Here is a 20,370-nt window from a genome sequence, read left to right on the forward strand (position 1 = left end):
CATGGAGTTGGACATCTACAAATACTTAACCCCCACACGTTACAACGCCTCGGATCATAATGTAAATAAAGTGAAAAGTGAAAAAATGTGATAATAAAGACTTGAGCACTTACTTATTGTTACATTTACTCAGTCTACTGAAGCAAACGGAACACAATAAGGGATTGAGTAAACGTAACGTACAATTGTGGGATGTTTTGAAAAGTCATGGTAAGGGTACTGATCTTCGATAAGGTTTCTGACTATTTAGTTCTGATGTTTGGTGGAAAAACATAGAATAAATTGATTAACGGGGGTGAGTGTATATCCACGTCTGTCATAGTTTTATTCCGTACTTATTAATTGTTTTGGTCTCATGAGTATAATCAATGAATCCCCAAAGGATTGAAAGTAGAAATGAATGGCTTGAGTTGGTTGATCAGTGTTTCTCAAACATTTTCATGGCACGCTCCCTTAGTAGCTCTGAAAAGTTTTTGCGACCCTCCTCTACTTCTTACCCTCCCCCCCCTCCTCTACTTCTTACCTGTATGTTCGTATGTTACGACTTACAAATACATACAAAATTGGTGTTTATGTTCATAGTTAATATCGGTTAAAGACATAATAAAAACCAATAATTTATTTCAAGAGATTAATATATGTATATTGATTTATTAAATAAATAATTAATTTGTTGAAGTTATCCTAAAATGTTTCAACGGACAACAACGTAAGTCAAACACCATTCTTGGATGGATGATGATTTGCAAGTAACATAAAACTGTTCAAAAAAGATGGCGTTGTGGTGATGATGAATAATACGCAAACAACGTACAATAAAATTAAAATAACGATATTAAAATATGTTTTATGGTTCTTATTTGTATTTATTATAATACCAGTTAAATATTAAACGAATTGTAAAAATTTCAACCGTCTTAGTACGCTTTAAGAGTTAGATCGAAATATGCCGAAAAATACCGGTTCCCCTTTAATATTCAACTTTATTTTATTTTTAGTATTTGTTGTTATAGCAGCCACCGTTATGCATCCTCTGTAAAAATTCATGTGTCTATCTATTACGGTTCCGGAGATATAGCCCTGTGACAGACGGACAGACAGCGAAGTCTTAGTAATAGGGATCCGTTTTTACCCTTTAGGTACGGAACCCTAAAAAACACAAAAATAAAGAGGTAGGAAATTAAAAATTAAACTATAGCAAGTTTCCGTCGGCAGCGGCGAACTTCTCGGGCGAACTTTAAATGGATTATCGAAGGCGTTGAAGATCGCTCGAGAGTCGAGGCCGACCGCTTACCGAGATTATGATTAATAGAATTTACCACCTTAATTAATCTAGGATATGTTGTGGCGACGGTGTGTTTATATGTGGTTTAGGGTTAGGCTTAGCTTATTTAGTTTACTTAGGTTTACATTATTAAGGTATTAGAATATCAGAATTATGTTGTTAATCTTTCGAGTAATTTGGTATGAGGTATTGTTTTTTATTTAGGAACTAGCTGACCTGGCAAACTTTGTACCGCCTCAAAATCTATTTATCAAATATATTTCATATAAAATATAGCCTATGTTACTCGTGGATAATGTAGCTTTCGAATGGTGAAAGAATTTTTAAAATCGGTCCAGGAGTTTTTGAGCCTATTCATTACAACCAAACAAAAAAGCAAAGTTTTCCTCTTTATAATATTAAATAATATTAGTATAGATTAGAATAGGGTAATACAAGTATGATGAAAAAGCATTATTTTCCATTTTTATAGAGTAAACAGTAATTTCAATTACTTCTCTATCGCCATTTATTAACCAATTTTTGTCTAAAGTTCGAAACTACAATTTATCTATTAAATAATTGTCTATCGAACTTTAGTAAGTAAACATTTGTTACGATTTATTACTAACGTATATAATTAACTATTTTAGCATTTGATTTACAAATTAATGAAATATTTACCATCTTAGATTTTTTTCTTTCGGTTGATGATAATAATGAATAGTATCATCATTATCATCAACCCATTTTTATCCCATAGTTAGGCATGGGTCTCCTTTCAGAATGAGAAGGATTAGTATTTATAATGAAATTATATATTTATCTCTATCAATATACTGCCGTCATAACAAAAAAAGACGTTTCTACGAAAATCTAATATTGGAGAAATTAAATGTTTTGCAATCCAAAAAGTAAATCAGTTGCTGTCCCTAACATTATAAAATATTTCATGTTATTTTGGTGTAAAAATGTGAGAATTGTTTTCAGCTTACTAACTTTGAAAATGGTTAAGATGAAATTAATATGATTAAATAAATAAATGCAATTTTCCTTTTCTCTGTAGAAAAAAAAATATTGAAAAATTAATCATACGAAATAGAAAAGACGCTTCTGGCTAGATACGCTTTTTCAACTTAGCAATTTTGAAAACGTTTTTTCTACCTAGTAATAATACGATAATTACCAAAAGAAAAAGCCTTTTCTACCATCATACCACCTTTTCAATTTAGTAATACCTGATTAAATGATGCGACAAAATCCGTCTAGTTTACAAATATGACTACTTTGCCTAAAATAAACTCATTAGATCATAATGTATTTAATTTGTTAAGATAAAATAAAACAGCAATGTACTCGTATGTAAGAAATAACATTTATTTATGAAAAAAGTTCTTAACAAAAATCCCAGTTTCTCTGGTAAAAACAAAAACATAATAATCCTCTAAGAAATATACATACTCATTCTTAAATAAGGAACGTTCCTTTCCTTTCCAAAAATCAGGAAGGAACTTTTACAAATGAATAGGAGCTTATCTAGTTCTATCAAAATAATTCGCTCATTGTAACATTTCTTTTAGAAATAATCAATCAAAATTTGTTCTTAAAACCATTAAAACTATAACTAAAACATGAATGAGATCAGAAAAAATAAATTAAAAAGATAATAATAATCAATAACTAACAATTAAGTAACACAATCATTACAATGAAATATTTTTAAGTTAACAACAACAAAGTACAGTTAGTAATAATGTAACGTTAAATATTATGAAGTAAAATAAAATATCTGTCTACTACAAATTCGAAAAAAACACTTAAATCTAAGAATTTGGTAGTCTAAATCACATTTAGTTTTAAATCAGTCTTCTTCATGACTTCGGGAGAGATCAACACTATCATTGTTAATGGGTAGATTATACCAAAATGGTTTTCTGTTGTCTGGCATCAAAGGAGTCAGTTTTTGTATGATCATCGTCTTACGTTCATATGTAATACCTCTGTATTTTGATTTCACTTTTGGTGGTGGTATCCCACTTTTAATATTTTTTAATCTTAAGAAATCTAGAGAATATTCGGATTCACTAGTGAAATCAGTCTTATATTGAATGATGTGGGTGCCTCTGTGAAATGTTACTTCACACATATCACTTAAGTAAGCTCGAGGTGTAGTGTTTTGTAGTTTGTACGACGAAGAACAGTCTTCGAATTGACAAAAATCATCCAAGTTCATTACTTTGACGTTAATGTTTGTCCTAGTGCTCGCAACTGTTTGATGAAAATCTTCGAAATCATAGAGATGTTTCTTCTTTTTCATAGCCAATTCCACCTGGTGGTGAAATTCGTCAGCGGACATAAAAGTATGGCCCACCTCTAAATATTTTAGTTTTATAGAATCAAAATTGACCTCTACTGAATTCACAAGATGAGTCAAATATGAATATAACGTCCAATTTTTGTTTTGTGACGCACAGTTATCTAACCAGATAACTATGTGTTTTAAATCTCTATTGGCATGTAAAAAAGCTTTGAAACAGCTCGCTATATCACTCATTTTACGACCTGATACCGCTTCGTGCCATATAGCAGCAAAGGTTTGACAAACTGGGTTTCTCTTTTTGTCACCTATAGGGACAAAACTCTCATTAAAAATTATAATTCTTGGACAAAACATGACAATTTTAAATTGTTCAATACGTGGAAGCATGATAACTTTTTCTAAATCAGCCGAAAAATATGCAGTTTCTGGGTTCATATTAGATGTATTTTGTTTATTGACGTCTTTTTTATACTCTTGCCTAGCTGTTACATACTTCTGATGGTGATGCTCATAACTGCGACAATCTTCACATTTCCTGTGTCTTAGCTCTTTATGATATGCATTGTGAAGAAAATATTTTTCACATATCTCACACTCTTCGTGTCCAAGTTTTGTAAAAGATATATTTAACTTCTTTACAACTTTCCTGTAGTACTCATAAGAAACCTGTTGGTTAGTACCTGGGTTATCTGTAGGTTGCTTTTCACAAAAATCTTGATACATTTTTGATACGGTTAGGTCAGATGGTAAATATTTTTTATTTGGTGCATGAATTCGCCGGTAATGAGATACGGAAGGGTTAAATGAATTGATATGTTCTATAATTTTGGTTTCATCTATCTTATTGATATTAGGATTAGATCCACGTCCATCTAATGGTTCTCCATTGTATACGCCGCTTAAAGCATTTCTTACAGCTTTATCATTTCTCCGATTGAAACCCAACGTTTCTAAAAAAAAAATTTTGCAAACCTTTAATTTTGTCCCTTTATCTTTAGACAAAAAGTACGTGACGGTGGTGTTTCTATCTATTTTTCGATTTTCTTTAACAGTCTTCCTCTTAGGTTCTTCTTTAGATGTATTATTTCTTATAAAATATTGTTGATCCTTCCAAGATAGTTTTCTAAAAAACTTATTGAGATCTTTTCTTTCATCTTCTGTGAAACTTTCATGGCATTTCTTTTTACATAATTTTATATCACATCCTGGTTTTAATTTATATTTAGATTCCATGTCATTAAGCTTTTTAAGTTCCCGCCTCTCTGCTACTGATTGATCATACTTCTTACGTTTCCTAGGGTTTCCTTTTTTAGTTAAATCTTGTGGTGTGTTTTCGTCATTACAACATTCAGGCGATTCAGGCACAGTTATATTACGAGACTGTGAATTTGGGATAATATTTGATGAAAAATCTGAATCATTGGAATTAGCAGCGGAAATTAAATTTGGTGGTACATAATCTTTATCGAAAACTGAATCATCTGAATCGAAATCTAGTTCTCCGTCTAAGTTACACTGTAGGTTGTCATAAATTGGTATACTTTTGTTTGTTTCCGGTAAATGTTGAAATAGATTATCATTATTAATGTCATGTGACTCTTGGTTGGAACTCGTTGATGGCTCCAACAATGCCAGTATTTTTGAGGACCGACTGCAACTCATTCTAAAAAATAAAAAAATAAACTTTTTTTAATGAAAGCGACCTTGTTTGTTTATTTCTTTATATGTTGTTACAAAATAATTGCAAGATAAAACTAACTCGTAATAAAATTAATTGTAGTAGGCATTACTTTTCGGAACCTACAAGATTAAAAATATTTAGTTTTTGGCTCCGATTAGTTTTAGTGTCAAAATGCAGTGTGCACTAAAATGAATCAGAGCTAAAAACTAAATAAATATTTTAGGTTAAAGCAAATAAGGTGAAAAAGTTGTTTAAATACAGCTTTACGAAAACTTACCTTAGGATGCGAATAATAATTACACGTGTTGAATAGTCGCGACGTGCGCGAACGCAACGTGATGTCCTCTTCGATGTTTAGGCGCAACTGCCGATCGGACTCACAACTGCGACCCCCACTCCCCTCCGCACAAACATTGATACTAAGTAGAAAAAACACATCTGCCACTTGCGCCCTGCCTAATTTTCTTAATACTAAAATGAAAAAACGTATCTGTGCAGAACTGACTTTTTTACTTAGTATCGTGTAGAAACGTTTTTACATTTTAGGATCAAGTTAATATTTTGGAAGAAAGTAAGACGCTTCAACGTAAATGCGTTTTTTCAACGTAGTAAAAACCAGAAGCGGTTTTTTATTTTAGTAATACTTTCGATAATACTCAAATGCGTCCTATTTCATAATCATTAACAGGGTTCCAGTTTGGAATAGAAAAAATTCAAAAATACCAGCAGATGCGTCTTTTTTTACTGATTCCGAATATGTACATAACTCAATTTTGGCAAAAGTGTTAGATACGTCTTTTTTTCTTATGACGGCAGTATATACGACGCATACCATTAGGTAGTTAAGAATTTTTCGACTTTTGTGTTTACTTAGGTATAGATAGCAACATTAGTTAGTAAATATAGTTTATAAAACTTTTCAAACTTATAAACGACGAAATCCTACAGAAAAAACATATTCAGAATTCACTTCACGATTCGCAATGGTTCATATTTAGTTTTCTAGCGCTGGTATAAAGCCCGTCGCACTCGTAAAATTGTGTTTACGCTTCCCTCTAATATAATAATCCTGGCAGCGAGGCACCCTTACTGAGGTACAAAACAGTGTTATTATTTTGTTGTCAAGTATTTGTAACAATTTATGGTGTTTTCCGTTAGGTATTTAGTTCCTAGCTATCATTATAGGCCTAGAACTTGATAAGCATTAATTTAAGATTAATGTTGTAACTTTGAGAAAATTGTTATCTGTGACATTAAATATGTTTTTTGGGGTTTTTACCCAAAAGGTGATAATTTACCAAAATCCGCTATTCGTCTGTGCATCATGTGGAATGTCTTGAACCACATAGGTACTAAAATTGAACTATAGAATTTATATTTACCACAACTACTGACAAAACTACTCTGATAAGAAATACTACAAGTACAAATCTTACAAAATTACGGGGTTCCAAAATCCTCATAAGAAAACTGTTCTAACGAATTTTTTACTGTTTTTAAGATTTTTATTATTATCGAAGTACTTAGTTTTGCAGTTTCAACAGTTAGGTACATAAAATGTTATGGTTTTTTCGTGATTGAACATTCGATAGTCGAGATGCGTTATAATAGTTCATATCATACATTCCAAAGACTATTCATTTCATATTTAAAAACCTAACCTAACCTACATCTTACGTATGGCGAAATTATTTTTATTACAGATGTTTCCCAGATGTATCATCCGTGTGACATTGTTACGTGAGAATTATCATATAGAATGAAGGATACATTGAAAAACGTACGTCTCGTGCAAACAAACGAAGGTTGTCATTGTCGGCTTGAGGCCCTTTCCATCTCAATGTTTACACGCGAAAATAATGTTGATGGAATTTTTACATTTTTTCACATTGTTGATTTAACACACACCTGTTGAAATAATTAAAAATTACACGTGCCCTTTGAAATTTTAATAATGGCATAATGAAGGAAATTTTCCGTTTCGAAAATCTTCAGACATGACTATATAACAGGTGGTAGAACCCTTTGTGGTTCGACTCCGGCAACACCACCGCCACACCTATTTCTAACTAATAACAGCAGTGTTAGACGCTGCTGTGTTCCGGTTTGAAGGGTGTGGTAAGGGAAACAGACTTTTCGGAGACGTTCCAGCTTAGTCCTCAGGGGTAGCGGCACATCTGTGGCCGACCGCAGGTAGGAACATCTAATCCTATCTGGGGTTGATTACAGATGTCCATGGGCGGCAGTGGCCACTTACCATCAGGTGGACTGTATGGTCGTCTGCTACTCCTATATTATAAAAAAAAATATATACAAATGTACAAGTAAATTTACTCTAAAGGACTGATATGGTCGCCTCTTCTAAGTCAACTGGCATCCACATTATTCTGCCGAAATGCATAACTGCTTCAGGTTTTGTTTTATAATTTAGAAGTGGTAGACGAGCATGCAGTCCATCTGATGGTAAGTGGCTACTATCGCCCATGGACTGTAATCAACCCCAGATAGGATTAGATATTTCTACCTGAGGTCGGCCACAGATGCGCCGCTACGTCTGAGGCCTAGCTGGAATGCCTCGGAAAAGTCTGTCTACCTTGATGATACGGTGGTACTACCCGCTTAAACACCTACTGGTATACCTTGTTTTAATAAAACTCTATTAAAAATCTATAACACACTTAATAGTAATAGTACAATGGCGGTGCGTTCGAAGAGTCTTTCTCCACTACTGCCCAGCAGTGGGACATAAAAAGGATTGCAATACATAATCCCGATCCTTTCTTCCATTCTTAAAATATCTTATTTCCATTCCAATAGGTTTTATACAGTTAGCTACAAGAAATCCAACAAGCAATGTTTCACAACTTTCTCATACTTTCGAAAAAATTCATGTTGAAAATTTTCCAAACGAAAACAGTTAGCAAACTTGTGATTCATGGCTTGTTCTTCGAACCTACTTTACGAAGTACGAACTACTTTCCGTGAACTTTACGCTTTAAAATTGAAAGCGGTATCGTTCGGTTCGGAATCATTAGTTTCCCGCGGGGATGTAAAAGAAATGTGAAGGAATTGAAATTGCAATTCGATTACGATATTGGCTCGCGGTAACGGTTTTTATTTTGTAATTGGAATTTGGCAGCGCACGGCCTATTCCAATTTCGTTTTTAGAATTCAAATTAAAAATTATAATGAATGCTGTCGTTGTGTTTGCTTGGCGCACCTTTATCTGCGACTAGCTTTTGTCCGTGACTGTGCTCGCGATCAGATGTTTTTATCTATCCCTCACGAACAATATTTTTTTGGTATAAAAGTTACCCTTTATACTTTTTTTTAGCCCGTGACGTGCATACAATATTTCATGACAGTTGGTTATATAGTTAAGGCATAGATAAGTTTAGATATCTCACCGCATTGTAATTGAAGGAAGCCATTAAATTACTTAAACAGCTGACAATTCTGTCAGCCGTTTAATGGCTGTCATGGTGTAATTTACGCGGAATAATGCTGACATGCGCAGTAAAGACACGAAATCGAAGAAAAAGTGCGAAGAAATATCGTTTCATTCGTAAATGATCTAAAAACTAAATTTTTTAATATTTTTCAAACACGAGAATAATTGACAGTGACTATTGTCAAAAGGTTACATTTTCTTGTTAGTAGCGAGTAATCTTTACTAATCTATGAGTTATCATCATCAGCAACCCATTACTGTCCCACTACTTATATCATAGTTAAATGGCACAGATCGAAACTAGTGGGCAACAGTTGCGGTTGTTTCATTATTACCATGCTCAGTCAGCATTATAATGGTTGCGTATGGTTCGATTGTTCCATACAAATTAAAAATACAGACTAATATATAATCGTTGTTCATGCCTATAATTGGCACTCATACGAACCTTATATTATTAATACTACTATAGTGTACTTATAAATACTATATAATGTATTGTGTGTGTTGCTGTTGGCATGTAAATAAATAAATAAATAAATAAATAAATAAAGGTGTGAAAGTGTAGTAAACAAAAAACTCACTTTTGCATTTAAAATATTAGGTTTTTAGGGCTTTAAGGTTTTACAAATGCAAAGGTTTTTCTTTGAACGACAACATCTAAATGCGCGGGATTGTATTAGACAGAATTAAGGAATACATTTAAATATGTTGAATTGTTATTCGTACCACAAGTATCTTAAAAGAAAAAGGAAAGTGTTTGTAAAATATTTGTTCCATCCATTACAATATTGTGTGTGGAGGGCAGTTAATAAAATTCAAATTAAATTTGTCTTTTAAATAAAATTGTTAAATGTGCTATGGCCCACATTGAAACACCTTAGTGGAGTTTTCTTTTAATTCTTCCCAGTTGTGTGAAGCATTCCGTGCCCAGCAGTGATACATAAAAGGACTCGTAATCATGACGTCACTACTACTTGAAGACTTTTATAGGTAACGTAATGATAATTGGCGTCGATCGTTTTTTTTCTAATAAAAGACGCTTTCTACACTCACAGCCCCACACTAGGATCGTGGGTGCCATGGACACACACAGAGACAAATATACAGACCGAGAACATAAATCTAAATTCAAATTCAAAATCTAAATTCAAAATCATTAAGAAATCTGTCTGGCTGGGGATCGAACCCGGGACCCTCTGCGAGTCAGACCGGAATGGTGACCGCTCCGCCACGCATATCGTCAAAAGCAAAGAAACAAGCATGCCGTCTTATCAACATCATCATCTTCAACAACCCATTATCGTCCCACTGCTGGGCACGGGTCTCCTCTCATAATGAGAAGGATTAGGCCATAGTCCACCGCGCTGGCCAAGTGCGTATTGGTAGACTTCACATACCTTTGAGTTTATTTTTTTTTATAAATCTCACAGGTTTCCTCACGATGTTTTCTTTCACCGTTTAAGCAAGTAATAATTAGTTTCTAATACGCACATAATTTTGAAAAATCAGAGGTGCGTGCCTGGGATTTGAACCTCGGACCCTTCGATCGAGAGGCCAAGTTTCTTAACCACTCGGCTATCACTGCTACTACGCATGCCGTATAACTGATGGTAAATGACCACTACCATCTACGGACATATATATCCAATTTCCTATAGAATATGGGTTGTATCTAAACCTCTACTCATGATATGTAAGTAAAGATGATCCACCTCTTAAGTAAGCCAACCTCAATTTAAGTTATTAAACCCCAATGTTTTGCTTGCAATTCTCTTTGTTAACTTGTATCGTGAATTGAAGATACTTTATTTATTTAGTCAAAAACACCGGTAAATTCATATGAAACACGAGTTAAATTGATCAAGGGAGGGCTAAGCTTTTTACCGTTAAAATGATTTAGTGGAGCTTTTACGAACCGTAATAAACGTAATATGATTTGTAGCCTCCAGTGTCCCATACTGGTCACATTTTGATATGTATGTAAGCAAGGCTTCGGGATTTTGTGTTAAGCGACACTACATAAACCACGCTACATTTTTAAGGCTCCGTTTGTAAAGGGTAAAAACAGAACCTTATTCCTAAGCCTCCTTTATTTTTTTTGTTTTCGAGGGGGAAACCTTCAAAAGGTATCCGACGACGTGGGAGCGACGCCGGGTTATGTGGGATTTTTACCGCACTAAAACCCCCCCGGTGGCTGTCCTTAGCGCTTGGTGGAGAACTCCGGGATCTTCGATGGAACGCAACCGGAGTCCTCCGAGCGCGATACCCCGGTTAGACTTTGCCCTGGGTGGAGCAGCCCCTCCCGCATACCTGGTGTTTACGACGGCATGCGACCACATATGCTGCCGTCCTTCCCGGAGTTGCTTGCCGGACCGTTCGAGCTCCCACTCTTGCCGCCGCAATCCCCCCCGCCCCCTTTTAGTCGCCTCTTACGACAGGCAGAGGATACCGTAGCCCTATTCTTGTCCCGGAACTACAGGGACAAAGCCTCCGCTGTCTGTCCGTTTGTCATAGGGCTCTGTCTCTTAAACCGTAGTAGATAGATACTTCGATTTTTCACAGAGTATGAATTACGGTGGCTGCTATAACAACAATACTAAAAATAAAAATATCTTCAAAATAAATTTGGTCGTCATACAAGAAACCATTATTTTCAGCGATTTTCGCTTTATCTATTGAACCGTACTAGATAGACAAACTTTCACATGGTAAGTGGCTACTGCCGCCCATGGACATCTGTAATTAACCCGAGATAGGATTAGATATACCTATCTGAGGTCGGTTACATAATATGCGCTGCTACCCCTGAGGACTTAGCTGGAACGCCTCGGAAAAGTATGTCTCCTTTACCACACCCTTCAAAACGGAATACAGCAGCGCCTAACACTGCTGTTATTAGGTAAAATTGGGTTAAGCGATGGTGCCGCCAGAGTCGAACCACAAAGGGTTCTACCACCTTCGAAAACTCTCACTCAGGTATTTGAGTTGAGGTTACTTAACTCAAGACTTTGTTGTTAATTGTGTTAAGTAATAATCGACTCGCGTTTGACCGACTTTTAGTTGGAAACTGACGTCTATCGGACATCTGTAATTAACTCCAGGATTAGACTAGGACTAGACAGTTTTGCAAAAGGCTTTTCCAGTCCTAGTTAATCTAGGACTGGAAAAGCCTTTTGCAAAACTGTAGTAAATAGATATCTGTTTCGTAACAGCTCCATTAATTGGAAAGTTGGGAACATTACTCGCATATTCTGCACATGTAATCACAATTGCAGGGAAACGATGAACGCTGTTTAACATTTTCATACCGAGCGTAAAACGTTCATGCATTCTCATCGCAGAGTTAGTATAAGTATAGAGCGAGCGTACTCAGGTACGAACAAGAGGCACAAGTGAGAACATCTTTGTTTTGCGCGAAGTAGGATGAACAGTTAAGAAGGATGAAGAGTTTTAGCTAAATACGTAGTTATTATTATATTATTTAAATACGAGCTGATCCGGCAAACGCTGTGCTGCCATTAAAATACCCTTATCACTTAGGGGTATAGAAAATAGATAGTAGCCGATTCTCGGATGAATATGCATATAAAATTTGGTGAAAATCTTTAAAGCCATTTCGAAGGAACACGGTAACTAACATTGTGACACGAGAATTTTATATATAAGATAACATAAAAACTTTTTTTACAAAATTAAAGTAGGAAACGAACATACAGTGACTCAATCTATCTGATGATAAGTGGCCTGTAGCCAACTCCTATGCAATATACTCCTATATTGTTATTGAAACCACGGGGTTTCAATAACAATATCTTTCTACATATGTATTGCCTCGTTTGAGGACTAAATTGTTCAGCGTCCAGAGCCAAATAATTTCAAACTATTATAATTATAGCACATAAATCGTGTAAATACGCGGTATGAATGCACTCTATAATTATTGCTCCGAGAATCGCTCACAACTCATTCGAAATGAGCTCTGAGGTCGGCGCAAAAGCTGATTACGGTACAGCTTTACCAACATGCTGTAGCATTGCGTTCCGTTAATAGAACTCTCTTATAACTATTGCTATGTCGTTTAAACAGTGATAGGCTAGTTGTTGAAACTCGGCCTCGATCGAGAGGTCCAAGAGTCGGATCAGTCTCTGATTTTTCATAGATTTCACCTTTAACGGTGAAGGAAAATATCGCGAGGAAATTTTACACTTGAGAGATCTTTCCAATACAATACAGTACAAAACCAAACCAAGTTTAAAGTAAAAAAAAATACAAAAATTTAAAATAAACTAATGTACAATTGGCGGCCTAATCACTAAAATAGCGATCTCTCCCAGGCAACCATTTACTTGTAGCACAAGAAATATAAAGTAAAAGAGATTCAGGGTTTCTTTAAACAAATCTTAATGGTATGTGAAGATTACTAATTAGTATGTAACCAGCGCGGTAGACTGGCCTAATCCTTCTCATTATGCGAAGGGACCGTGCCCAGCAGTAGCGCAGTAACAGGATGACGATGACGCACTTTTATTAATTCGATATTTACTCTTCTATATCTAGTGGTCAATGGTATAATATTCAGTAATCCAGAACAAATCTCGATATATTCTTTGGAATACGTAAATCAGCAACAACGGCAGCTTATTCAATTTCTACTCCAATGCAGTGCAATTAGAATTGGTAAGTATATTTAAATTTTATGAGTAATATATTCATTGGTTACTTTTAAAGCCTTGTATATGAGGATTTGAATAAACCTTAATAAGAGACGCAATCTTTTAGTAAATCAATGAATAATGTACGACTCACCTTCTGAAGTCTCGACTCCAACACGCGTAGATGACAGGGTTCATGGAAGAGTTCACCCAACCCAGCCACGTGACCACCACGTTCACGATCTCCTCGTGAGTTATACACGTCGAGCAGATCCCCGACAAGAGGTTCACTACAAAAAACGGCAACCAACACACTATGAACACACCCATCACTATGCCTAAAGTTTTAGCTGCCTTCTTTTCCTTGGCAAATTTAGCAAGTTTGCGCGAGAGAGAAAAGTTTTTCGGCAAATGTTTGTTATGGGCTACGTTTGTGAGTCGCGTCGAGGAACGTGATAGCCCGTTGTTTTGAAGGGCTGTCAAGGGTTCCTGATCAGCGTCCTCCGGCGTACACGCACCGTGACACACGTCCGCTCGCTGTCGCACTGTACCACCGCGGTGGATACGCAACGTCAGTTCCAACTCACCACTCGGTCTCATCACTTGCTTCGTCCCTATCTTTAACGAACGCGTCTGTATAGTCGCCGCACGATATATACGATAGTACGTGAACACCATCACAAATAACGGCAAATAAAACGATATCGTCGATGAAAATATTATGTACTCCAAGTTTTCCGTAAACGGGCACTTGTAGTCCGGCACTTCTTCCGTACGGACAGCACGCCACCACGCGATCGCAGGAAACGATATAGCACCGGAACACACCCACACGGCTGCTATGAGGAATGCGGCTTTCCGTCCGCTCATTCGCATAGGATATGTGATAGGATCTGTGATGGCCCAGTAACGGTCTAAGGATATCACGCATAGGTTTAGAATTGAGGCCGTGCTGAATAGAACGTCGAGAGACCGCCATACATCACACCAGTCCACGCCGAAGAACCATGTATGTTCCAATACTTCGTACAGCGCCGAGAATGGCATCACAACCAGACCGACCAGGCAATCGGCCACCGCTAGTGAGGTCACGAAGTAATTTGTCGATGTGTGGAGATACCGTTCGCGTACGACTGCCAAGATCACGAGCATGTTTCCAAACACAGTAGTCAATGAAAATAGGAGGAGAAATGACACTAAAAGGGCGCGGTCTTGAAGCAGATTGATATAATCGTTCCAGAGCTCTCCTGATTCGTCGGTGTAGTTGTAACTGGATGAGTTGTCAAACGTAGAATTGAATTCGAGGACGGCGTTGTAAGCACCTGAGGGTTCGAGGGCATATTCAGGCCCCCTGTTCAGTACATCCAGTTGGCCTTTTGCCACCAGTATATCTGGTTCGGTCGCGTTCATATTTCCCTAATAGCTATTTGCTCGTTAGCGCCATGGTGTGTGTTTATGTTTGCTCTGCCTCGCCCGCAGCCATTTGGAGATTACGTTCTTGGCAGGCTTTCTGTTCTCGTATTCCAATCTCGGGCTCATGTTTGGTTGGCATATTCTTGAAACTCCTGACGAATCTGCGCCGCTCCCTGTAAACAATGGAAAATATGTCTATGAGTTTATGACACGAATTGTACTTTCATTAAAATATCAAATAAATCGAGTATAGTAGTCAATATAAAATATTTCTACCAATTTGAAGATATATACAATTTTATATTGTCTCTCTACCATTATGGTAATGGGTTGATGATGATACTTATGCAATTTTGTTCAATAGTTATTCAGATCACCTATGTTAGGATTCAGAAAGGTGTGGTGAACAGTGAAGATGATAAAAATGTATCTTTTAATTTGAATAATTATATTGTTATTATTATTATATTTTATTGTAAATAAAAAACAATTTAACATAAATTAGTAATTACGATAATAATATTCAAATGGTTCAAATTTATTAATCTAAGTACGAGTATTACCCATAGATTAGTAAAGATACTTCGCCGCCTTGAAATTATATGAAGCCACAAACGGTTTATTAGTAAGTTCTTTTTTTGAATTCTCGATAAATAAAAACATTTTTAGAGAAAATTTACGAATAATTAACTAATACTGCGTAATTTACATAATAAATAAATAACTATTTCAAATATTTTAGGGACATTTTAGCACGAAGACGTGGCAAAACTTTTTTTTAGGAGTGAGTAATCTTTACTAATCTATGGGTAATACTCGTACTTAGATTAATAAATTTAAAGTATCAGATATATTTTATAAAACTATTTTAGAAACTTGCGCAGCTTCCATTGCCAGCTTTGCAATGAAATTAGCTTAATTTGTACGCTCATATGAGACTGCTTTCAAACAGTTTCCAAAGAAGATAGTACTGAAAATTTTAATGACTGATATTAACTTTAATAGTGGATAGTAGTCAAGTGCGCTAGTTATAAACTTTAAGTAGTGTTTCACTAAGTAGTATAATTTTCTCTTATTATAACTAGCTTTGTGCACGGTTTTAATTGCGTTTGACATTTAATGAATTCTTCAAAAAAACGTGAACGTTACGTGAACGTGAACGTGAACGTTATAGTGAAACTAGCTGACCCGGTAAACGTTGCGTTGCCATATTGATAAAAAAATGTTAAGGGCGAACAACCCTTATCACTAAGGGGTATGAAAAATAGATAGTAGCCGATTCTCAGACCTACTGAATAGGCATATAAAATTTGGTGAAAATCGGTAAATAAAATAGATTATTATTTAATATTTGAAACTGCGATGGTAGCGAAGTCTGTCAAATCCAATGTGAAACATTCCAAAATCAACAACTACTTACGAATTAAAAATTAATTAAAAAAACCACGGACTAAATTGTGAATCTAAACCATTCTCAAGTCCCCTTGAACACACACAACAAATTTCATCAAAATCAGTCCAGTCGTTAAGGAGGAGTTCAGTGACATACACACGCACATAAGAAATATAGTTTCAAACTAAAATAGCCTGTGTCCATGGGTGTTACGGATAGGTATAAGAACGATTTCCCGAGCACCTAGAAATTTAAATGCATCAATGATGTGTGTGGGGTCGTTTATATCAAATTCTACCTTCAGACTCATAATGGGTCTATATCGGTATTTACCGAGGTAGAATCATAATAATCCGCGTCGCGGAGTGGTAACCTCACCGGTCCCGCCTAACGTGACCCGCTGGGGCTCCGGGTTCGTTTTCCACCTATATTTAAAAGATTAGATATCCTATTTGGATATAGGTGTTCATGTTGTGTCTATAGCACATACGAAACAGAAATAATTCTAGTGTGAGGCTATGAATTTCGCGGGTAGGCGTTGAAAGTTAGACACGATTTTTACTGCACTCTGTATTTTAATATTAGAAATAATTAGTTTTGTTGGTGTTATGTGTAAATAAGCTTCAAAAAGACCTACCAGCTACTTTTGTCATCTCCTGCACTATTTACACGCAACTGCACTAGCACATTCGCTGAAGAAAATGGACTCACTTAAGGACACCTTAACTGCTATGTCAGAGCTATTTAACTCTCGTATGGCGGAGTTCCAACAGGAGCTGCATAAAACCAGCACGGTGGCACCATCTGCTTCCACTCTGGCCGCTGAATTTTCAGCATTTAAGAGATTCGTTGCCTCTGCACTTGAAACTGTGCAAAGGCAAGTTGAATTTCTCGCAAGAGAGTTTGACCGTCTTGAGATGAAAGGGCGTCGCAAAATGCTGCTTATACACGGCGTCCCTGAAGAACAGTCTGAAGACACTACTGCACTGGCTGTGGCTGCCGTCAATAAGAAATTGAACGTGACGGAGTTCACTCAAACGTCCATCACCCGTTGCCATCGCTTGGGGCGTCCTTCGGAGAAGAAAACCAGGCCTATCATCATCAAATTTCGTGAAGTGCCCATTCGCGACAAAGTCTGGTTTGGCAAAACAAAGCTCAAGGGTTCTGGGCTTACGTTGTCCGAGTTCTTGACAAAAACGCGGCATTCACTCTTTATGCAGGCTAGACAACGACTTGGGGTAACTAAGTGCTGGACTCGTGGTGGCATCATATGTGCCCTGGCCTCCGACGGCTCCCTTCAGCAGGTAAATACCCTGGCGGACCTGGACGGCATTGCAGGCACTGCGGCCGCTGCTTCTTCAGTGCATCCTTTGAGTCAGTCGGAAGATAAAGCTGGACAGCGGCCCAAGAGGACGCACAGAAAGTAATCTTTCCAATTATTGCTTTGTTTGTGCTTTAGTAACTTTACTCCCATCCCTTTACTTCACTGGTAACTCATTTTCTTCTGTCACTGCTGCATTAATTATTCAATATTATTCTTTCATCACTGTACTTGATTTTGTATGCACATAATATCTGTTTTAATTATTTTTATTTTTATTTGTTATAAACAATTAGCAAATGTTGTTTTGTAGGTTATCAGTTTGTTTTTGTTATTGCTATGTCTATGAATGATGAATAATTATAATATAGTCGATGACAATAGTCAAAGGTACGCTTTTATTTTAATACTGTAGTAGATTCTAAGATTTTGGCCATTGTCAGGAAGTAGTGTAGCTTGCATTGCACCAGATGTTACTAGTACTACCTATGTTGTTTTTCTGACACTTTGTACAAACACCGTGGTGATAATTGGAAGTACCTCGTATAATTTACTACCTTTCATTGGAATGCTGATTTATTGTCATTTTGTAATTATCCATTTTGTTTATACATTTATTTAATAATATTTCTTACATTATTCATCAGTCATTTACAAAGTAAAGCTGCTGGTGGGTTGTAGCATGAAGCTTAATTAATTAGTTTTGCTTTTTAATTTTTATTTGTCTTTTTTATTGTTTTTTTTTTTTTTTTTTTTTTTTATTTAGATTATTATTATTCTAATCTTATTAAATAAGCAACTATGATGGTATCCAATATTGAAAATGACGAAAGCGTATGTTCCCTTTCTTTTACTTCTGCGTCTGATGGGGTGAGCAGTAACGCCAGTTTTGAAAGCATTCCTCCTTTAAATGTCACTTTAAACACATTGTTTGCGGATGTTAATAAAAATTTTAACATCTGCCATATCAACGCCCAAAGCATACCGGCACATTACACAGATCTGATTTCAACTTTTGATAGCAAACATATTCACGCTATACTTGTTTCAGAATCATGGCTTAAGTCATGTCTTCCTTCTACTTCATATTCACTTCCGGGATTTCATTTAATTCGCAACGATCGCTTCGAACGGGCGGGGGGCGGCGTTGCTATGTATCTCCGTTCCCATATTCCCTTTTCTATAATTCGTCAGTCACAACCCGGTAGTGAAGCTGAATATTTATTTATTGAAGTCCTCTTCTCTCATACTAAACTTCTTCTAGGAGTATTTTATAACCCTTCATCAACACTTAACTACTATTCCACATTAGAAGCTTTATTAGAAGAAATTACTCCTGTTTACTCTCACGTGATTCTCATGGGGGACTTCAACACTTGTCTTTTAAAAAATGACGGTAGATCGAACCACCTTAAATCACTCATTGAGGCAGCTAATCTTCATATTCTTCCACTCTCTGCAACACATTTCTTCCCCAATTGTTCTCCTTCTCTATTAGACTTAATATTCGTATCTTCACCAGACAGTGTTGCAAAACACGGTCAACATGCTGCTGACGGTTTCTCTTACCACGACCTCATCTACTTATCCTACAAATTAAAACCTCCTAAAGCTAAGTCGAGAATACTGCTTCGACGCAATTTTGGTGGCATAGATATTGAACAGTTTCGGCGTGATGCTGAGGAGGTTGACTGGACTGTTATACAGAGTGCGAGTAGTGTGGATGAACAAGTGATTCTTTTTACTTCACTTCTCATTCAATTGTTGGATAGGCACGCGCCTGCTCGCCCTGTCCGTGTCAGACACCTACCTGCTCCCTGGCTCACGGAAAACATTAAAGAACTTATTGTTAAAAAAAACAACGCCAAGACCAAGTATAAGCTGAACCCTACTGATGAAAATCTGGATGTATATAAATCTGTCCGAAATCACTGCAATAAGGTGTGTAGGGATGCACAACGACGCTATATCTACAGTTCAGTTCTAAACCAAAACTGTTCTAAAGTATGGAAATTTCTAAGATCCCTGGGAGTTGGTAAGGCACGCCAAGACTGTCCGTCCAATTTAGATTTAAATCTTCTTAATCGGCATTTTTCCTCTACTTCGTGCATTGATAGCGCAAAAAAACAATTAACGTTGAATTCTCTTTCTAATGTTGCCACTCCCGGATTCCCTGCATTCCAGTTTCGTGCCTTCACTGTTCCTGATGTTGAACTGAGCATACAAAGCATCCACTCGGACTCCGTTGGTTGCGATGGTATTAGTCGTAAGATGATCATTCCTATCATCGACATTATATCTCCTATCCTGACCTATATCCTTAATCAATCCATCTCGACTTGTTGTTTTCCTTTCACTTGGAAAGAAGCCCACGTCATTCCTATTCCGAAAAAGTCCAATCCTTCTGACCTCACTGACTATCGACCTATATCCATCCTACCTTTCCTATCAAAAGCACTTGAGCGTCTGGTACACCAACAACTCAGTTCTTTTGTGTCCAAGCACAACCTGTTAAATCCGTTCCAATCTGGTTTCCGCCCTGGTCATAGTACGACTACTGCCCTATTGCACATTACTGACGATATCCGCAAAGGTATGGATGGCCAGAAGCTCACGGTGTTAGTACTCCTGGATTTCAGCAGTGCTTTTAACACCGTTGACCACGACATCCTGCTGGCAATTCTTCGCTCGTTCAACATATCTCCGACAGCGATAGGATGGTTTCAAAGTTACTTGCATGGGCGCCGGCAACGTATTCAGGTCCAGGAAGCACAGTCTGCTTGGTCTGATGTATCTGCCGGGGTACCGCAAGGTGGCGTGTTGTCTCCTCTTTTATTTTCTCTTTTTATTAACTCTATAAGTCTCAATCTCT

At 36.6% G+C, this 20,370-nt stretch overlaps 1 protein-coding gene and 1 long non-coding RNA gene across 2 annotated transcripts in view; both read right to left on the reverse strand.

The window, feature by feature from the left end:
* Dopr2 (dopamine receptor 2) overlaps positions 1-14,884 on the reverse strand; it is a 67,953-nt gene extending 53,069 nt beyond the window's left edge. Inside the window, exon 1 of the mRNA XM_073077269.1 lies at positions 13,526-14,884. Within this exon, the coding sequence (XP_072933370.1) occupies positions 13,526-14,781 (1,256 nt within the window). The 5' untranslated portion in view covers positions 14,782-14,884. The remainder of the gene's footprint in view (positions 1-13,525) is intronic.
* On the reverse strand, positions 2,618-6,082 carry LOC140745422 (uncharacterized). The gene is made up of 2 exons (XR_012102663.1): positions 5,543-6,082; positions 2,618-5,247 (listed from the first exon to the last, which is right to left on the reverse strand). It is a non-coding gene; the product is annotated as an uncharacterized LOC140745422 (long non-coding RNA).
* Positions 14,885-20,370: the final 5,486 nt, after the last annotated feature.

This window comes from Epargyreus clarus, unplaced genomic scaffold, assembly GCF_041222505.1.
Source record: "Epargyreus clarus isolate Ecla_fem2 unplaced genomic scaffold, WU_Ecla_fem_2.2 ptg000010l, whole genome shotgun sequence".
In the NCBI taxonomy this organism is placed as follows: Eukaryota; Metazoa; Arthropoda; class Insecta; order Lepidoptera; family Hesperiidae; genus Epargyreus; species Epargyreus clarus.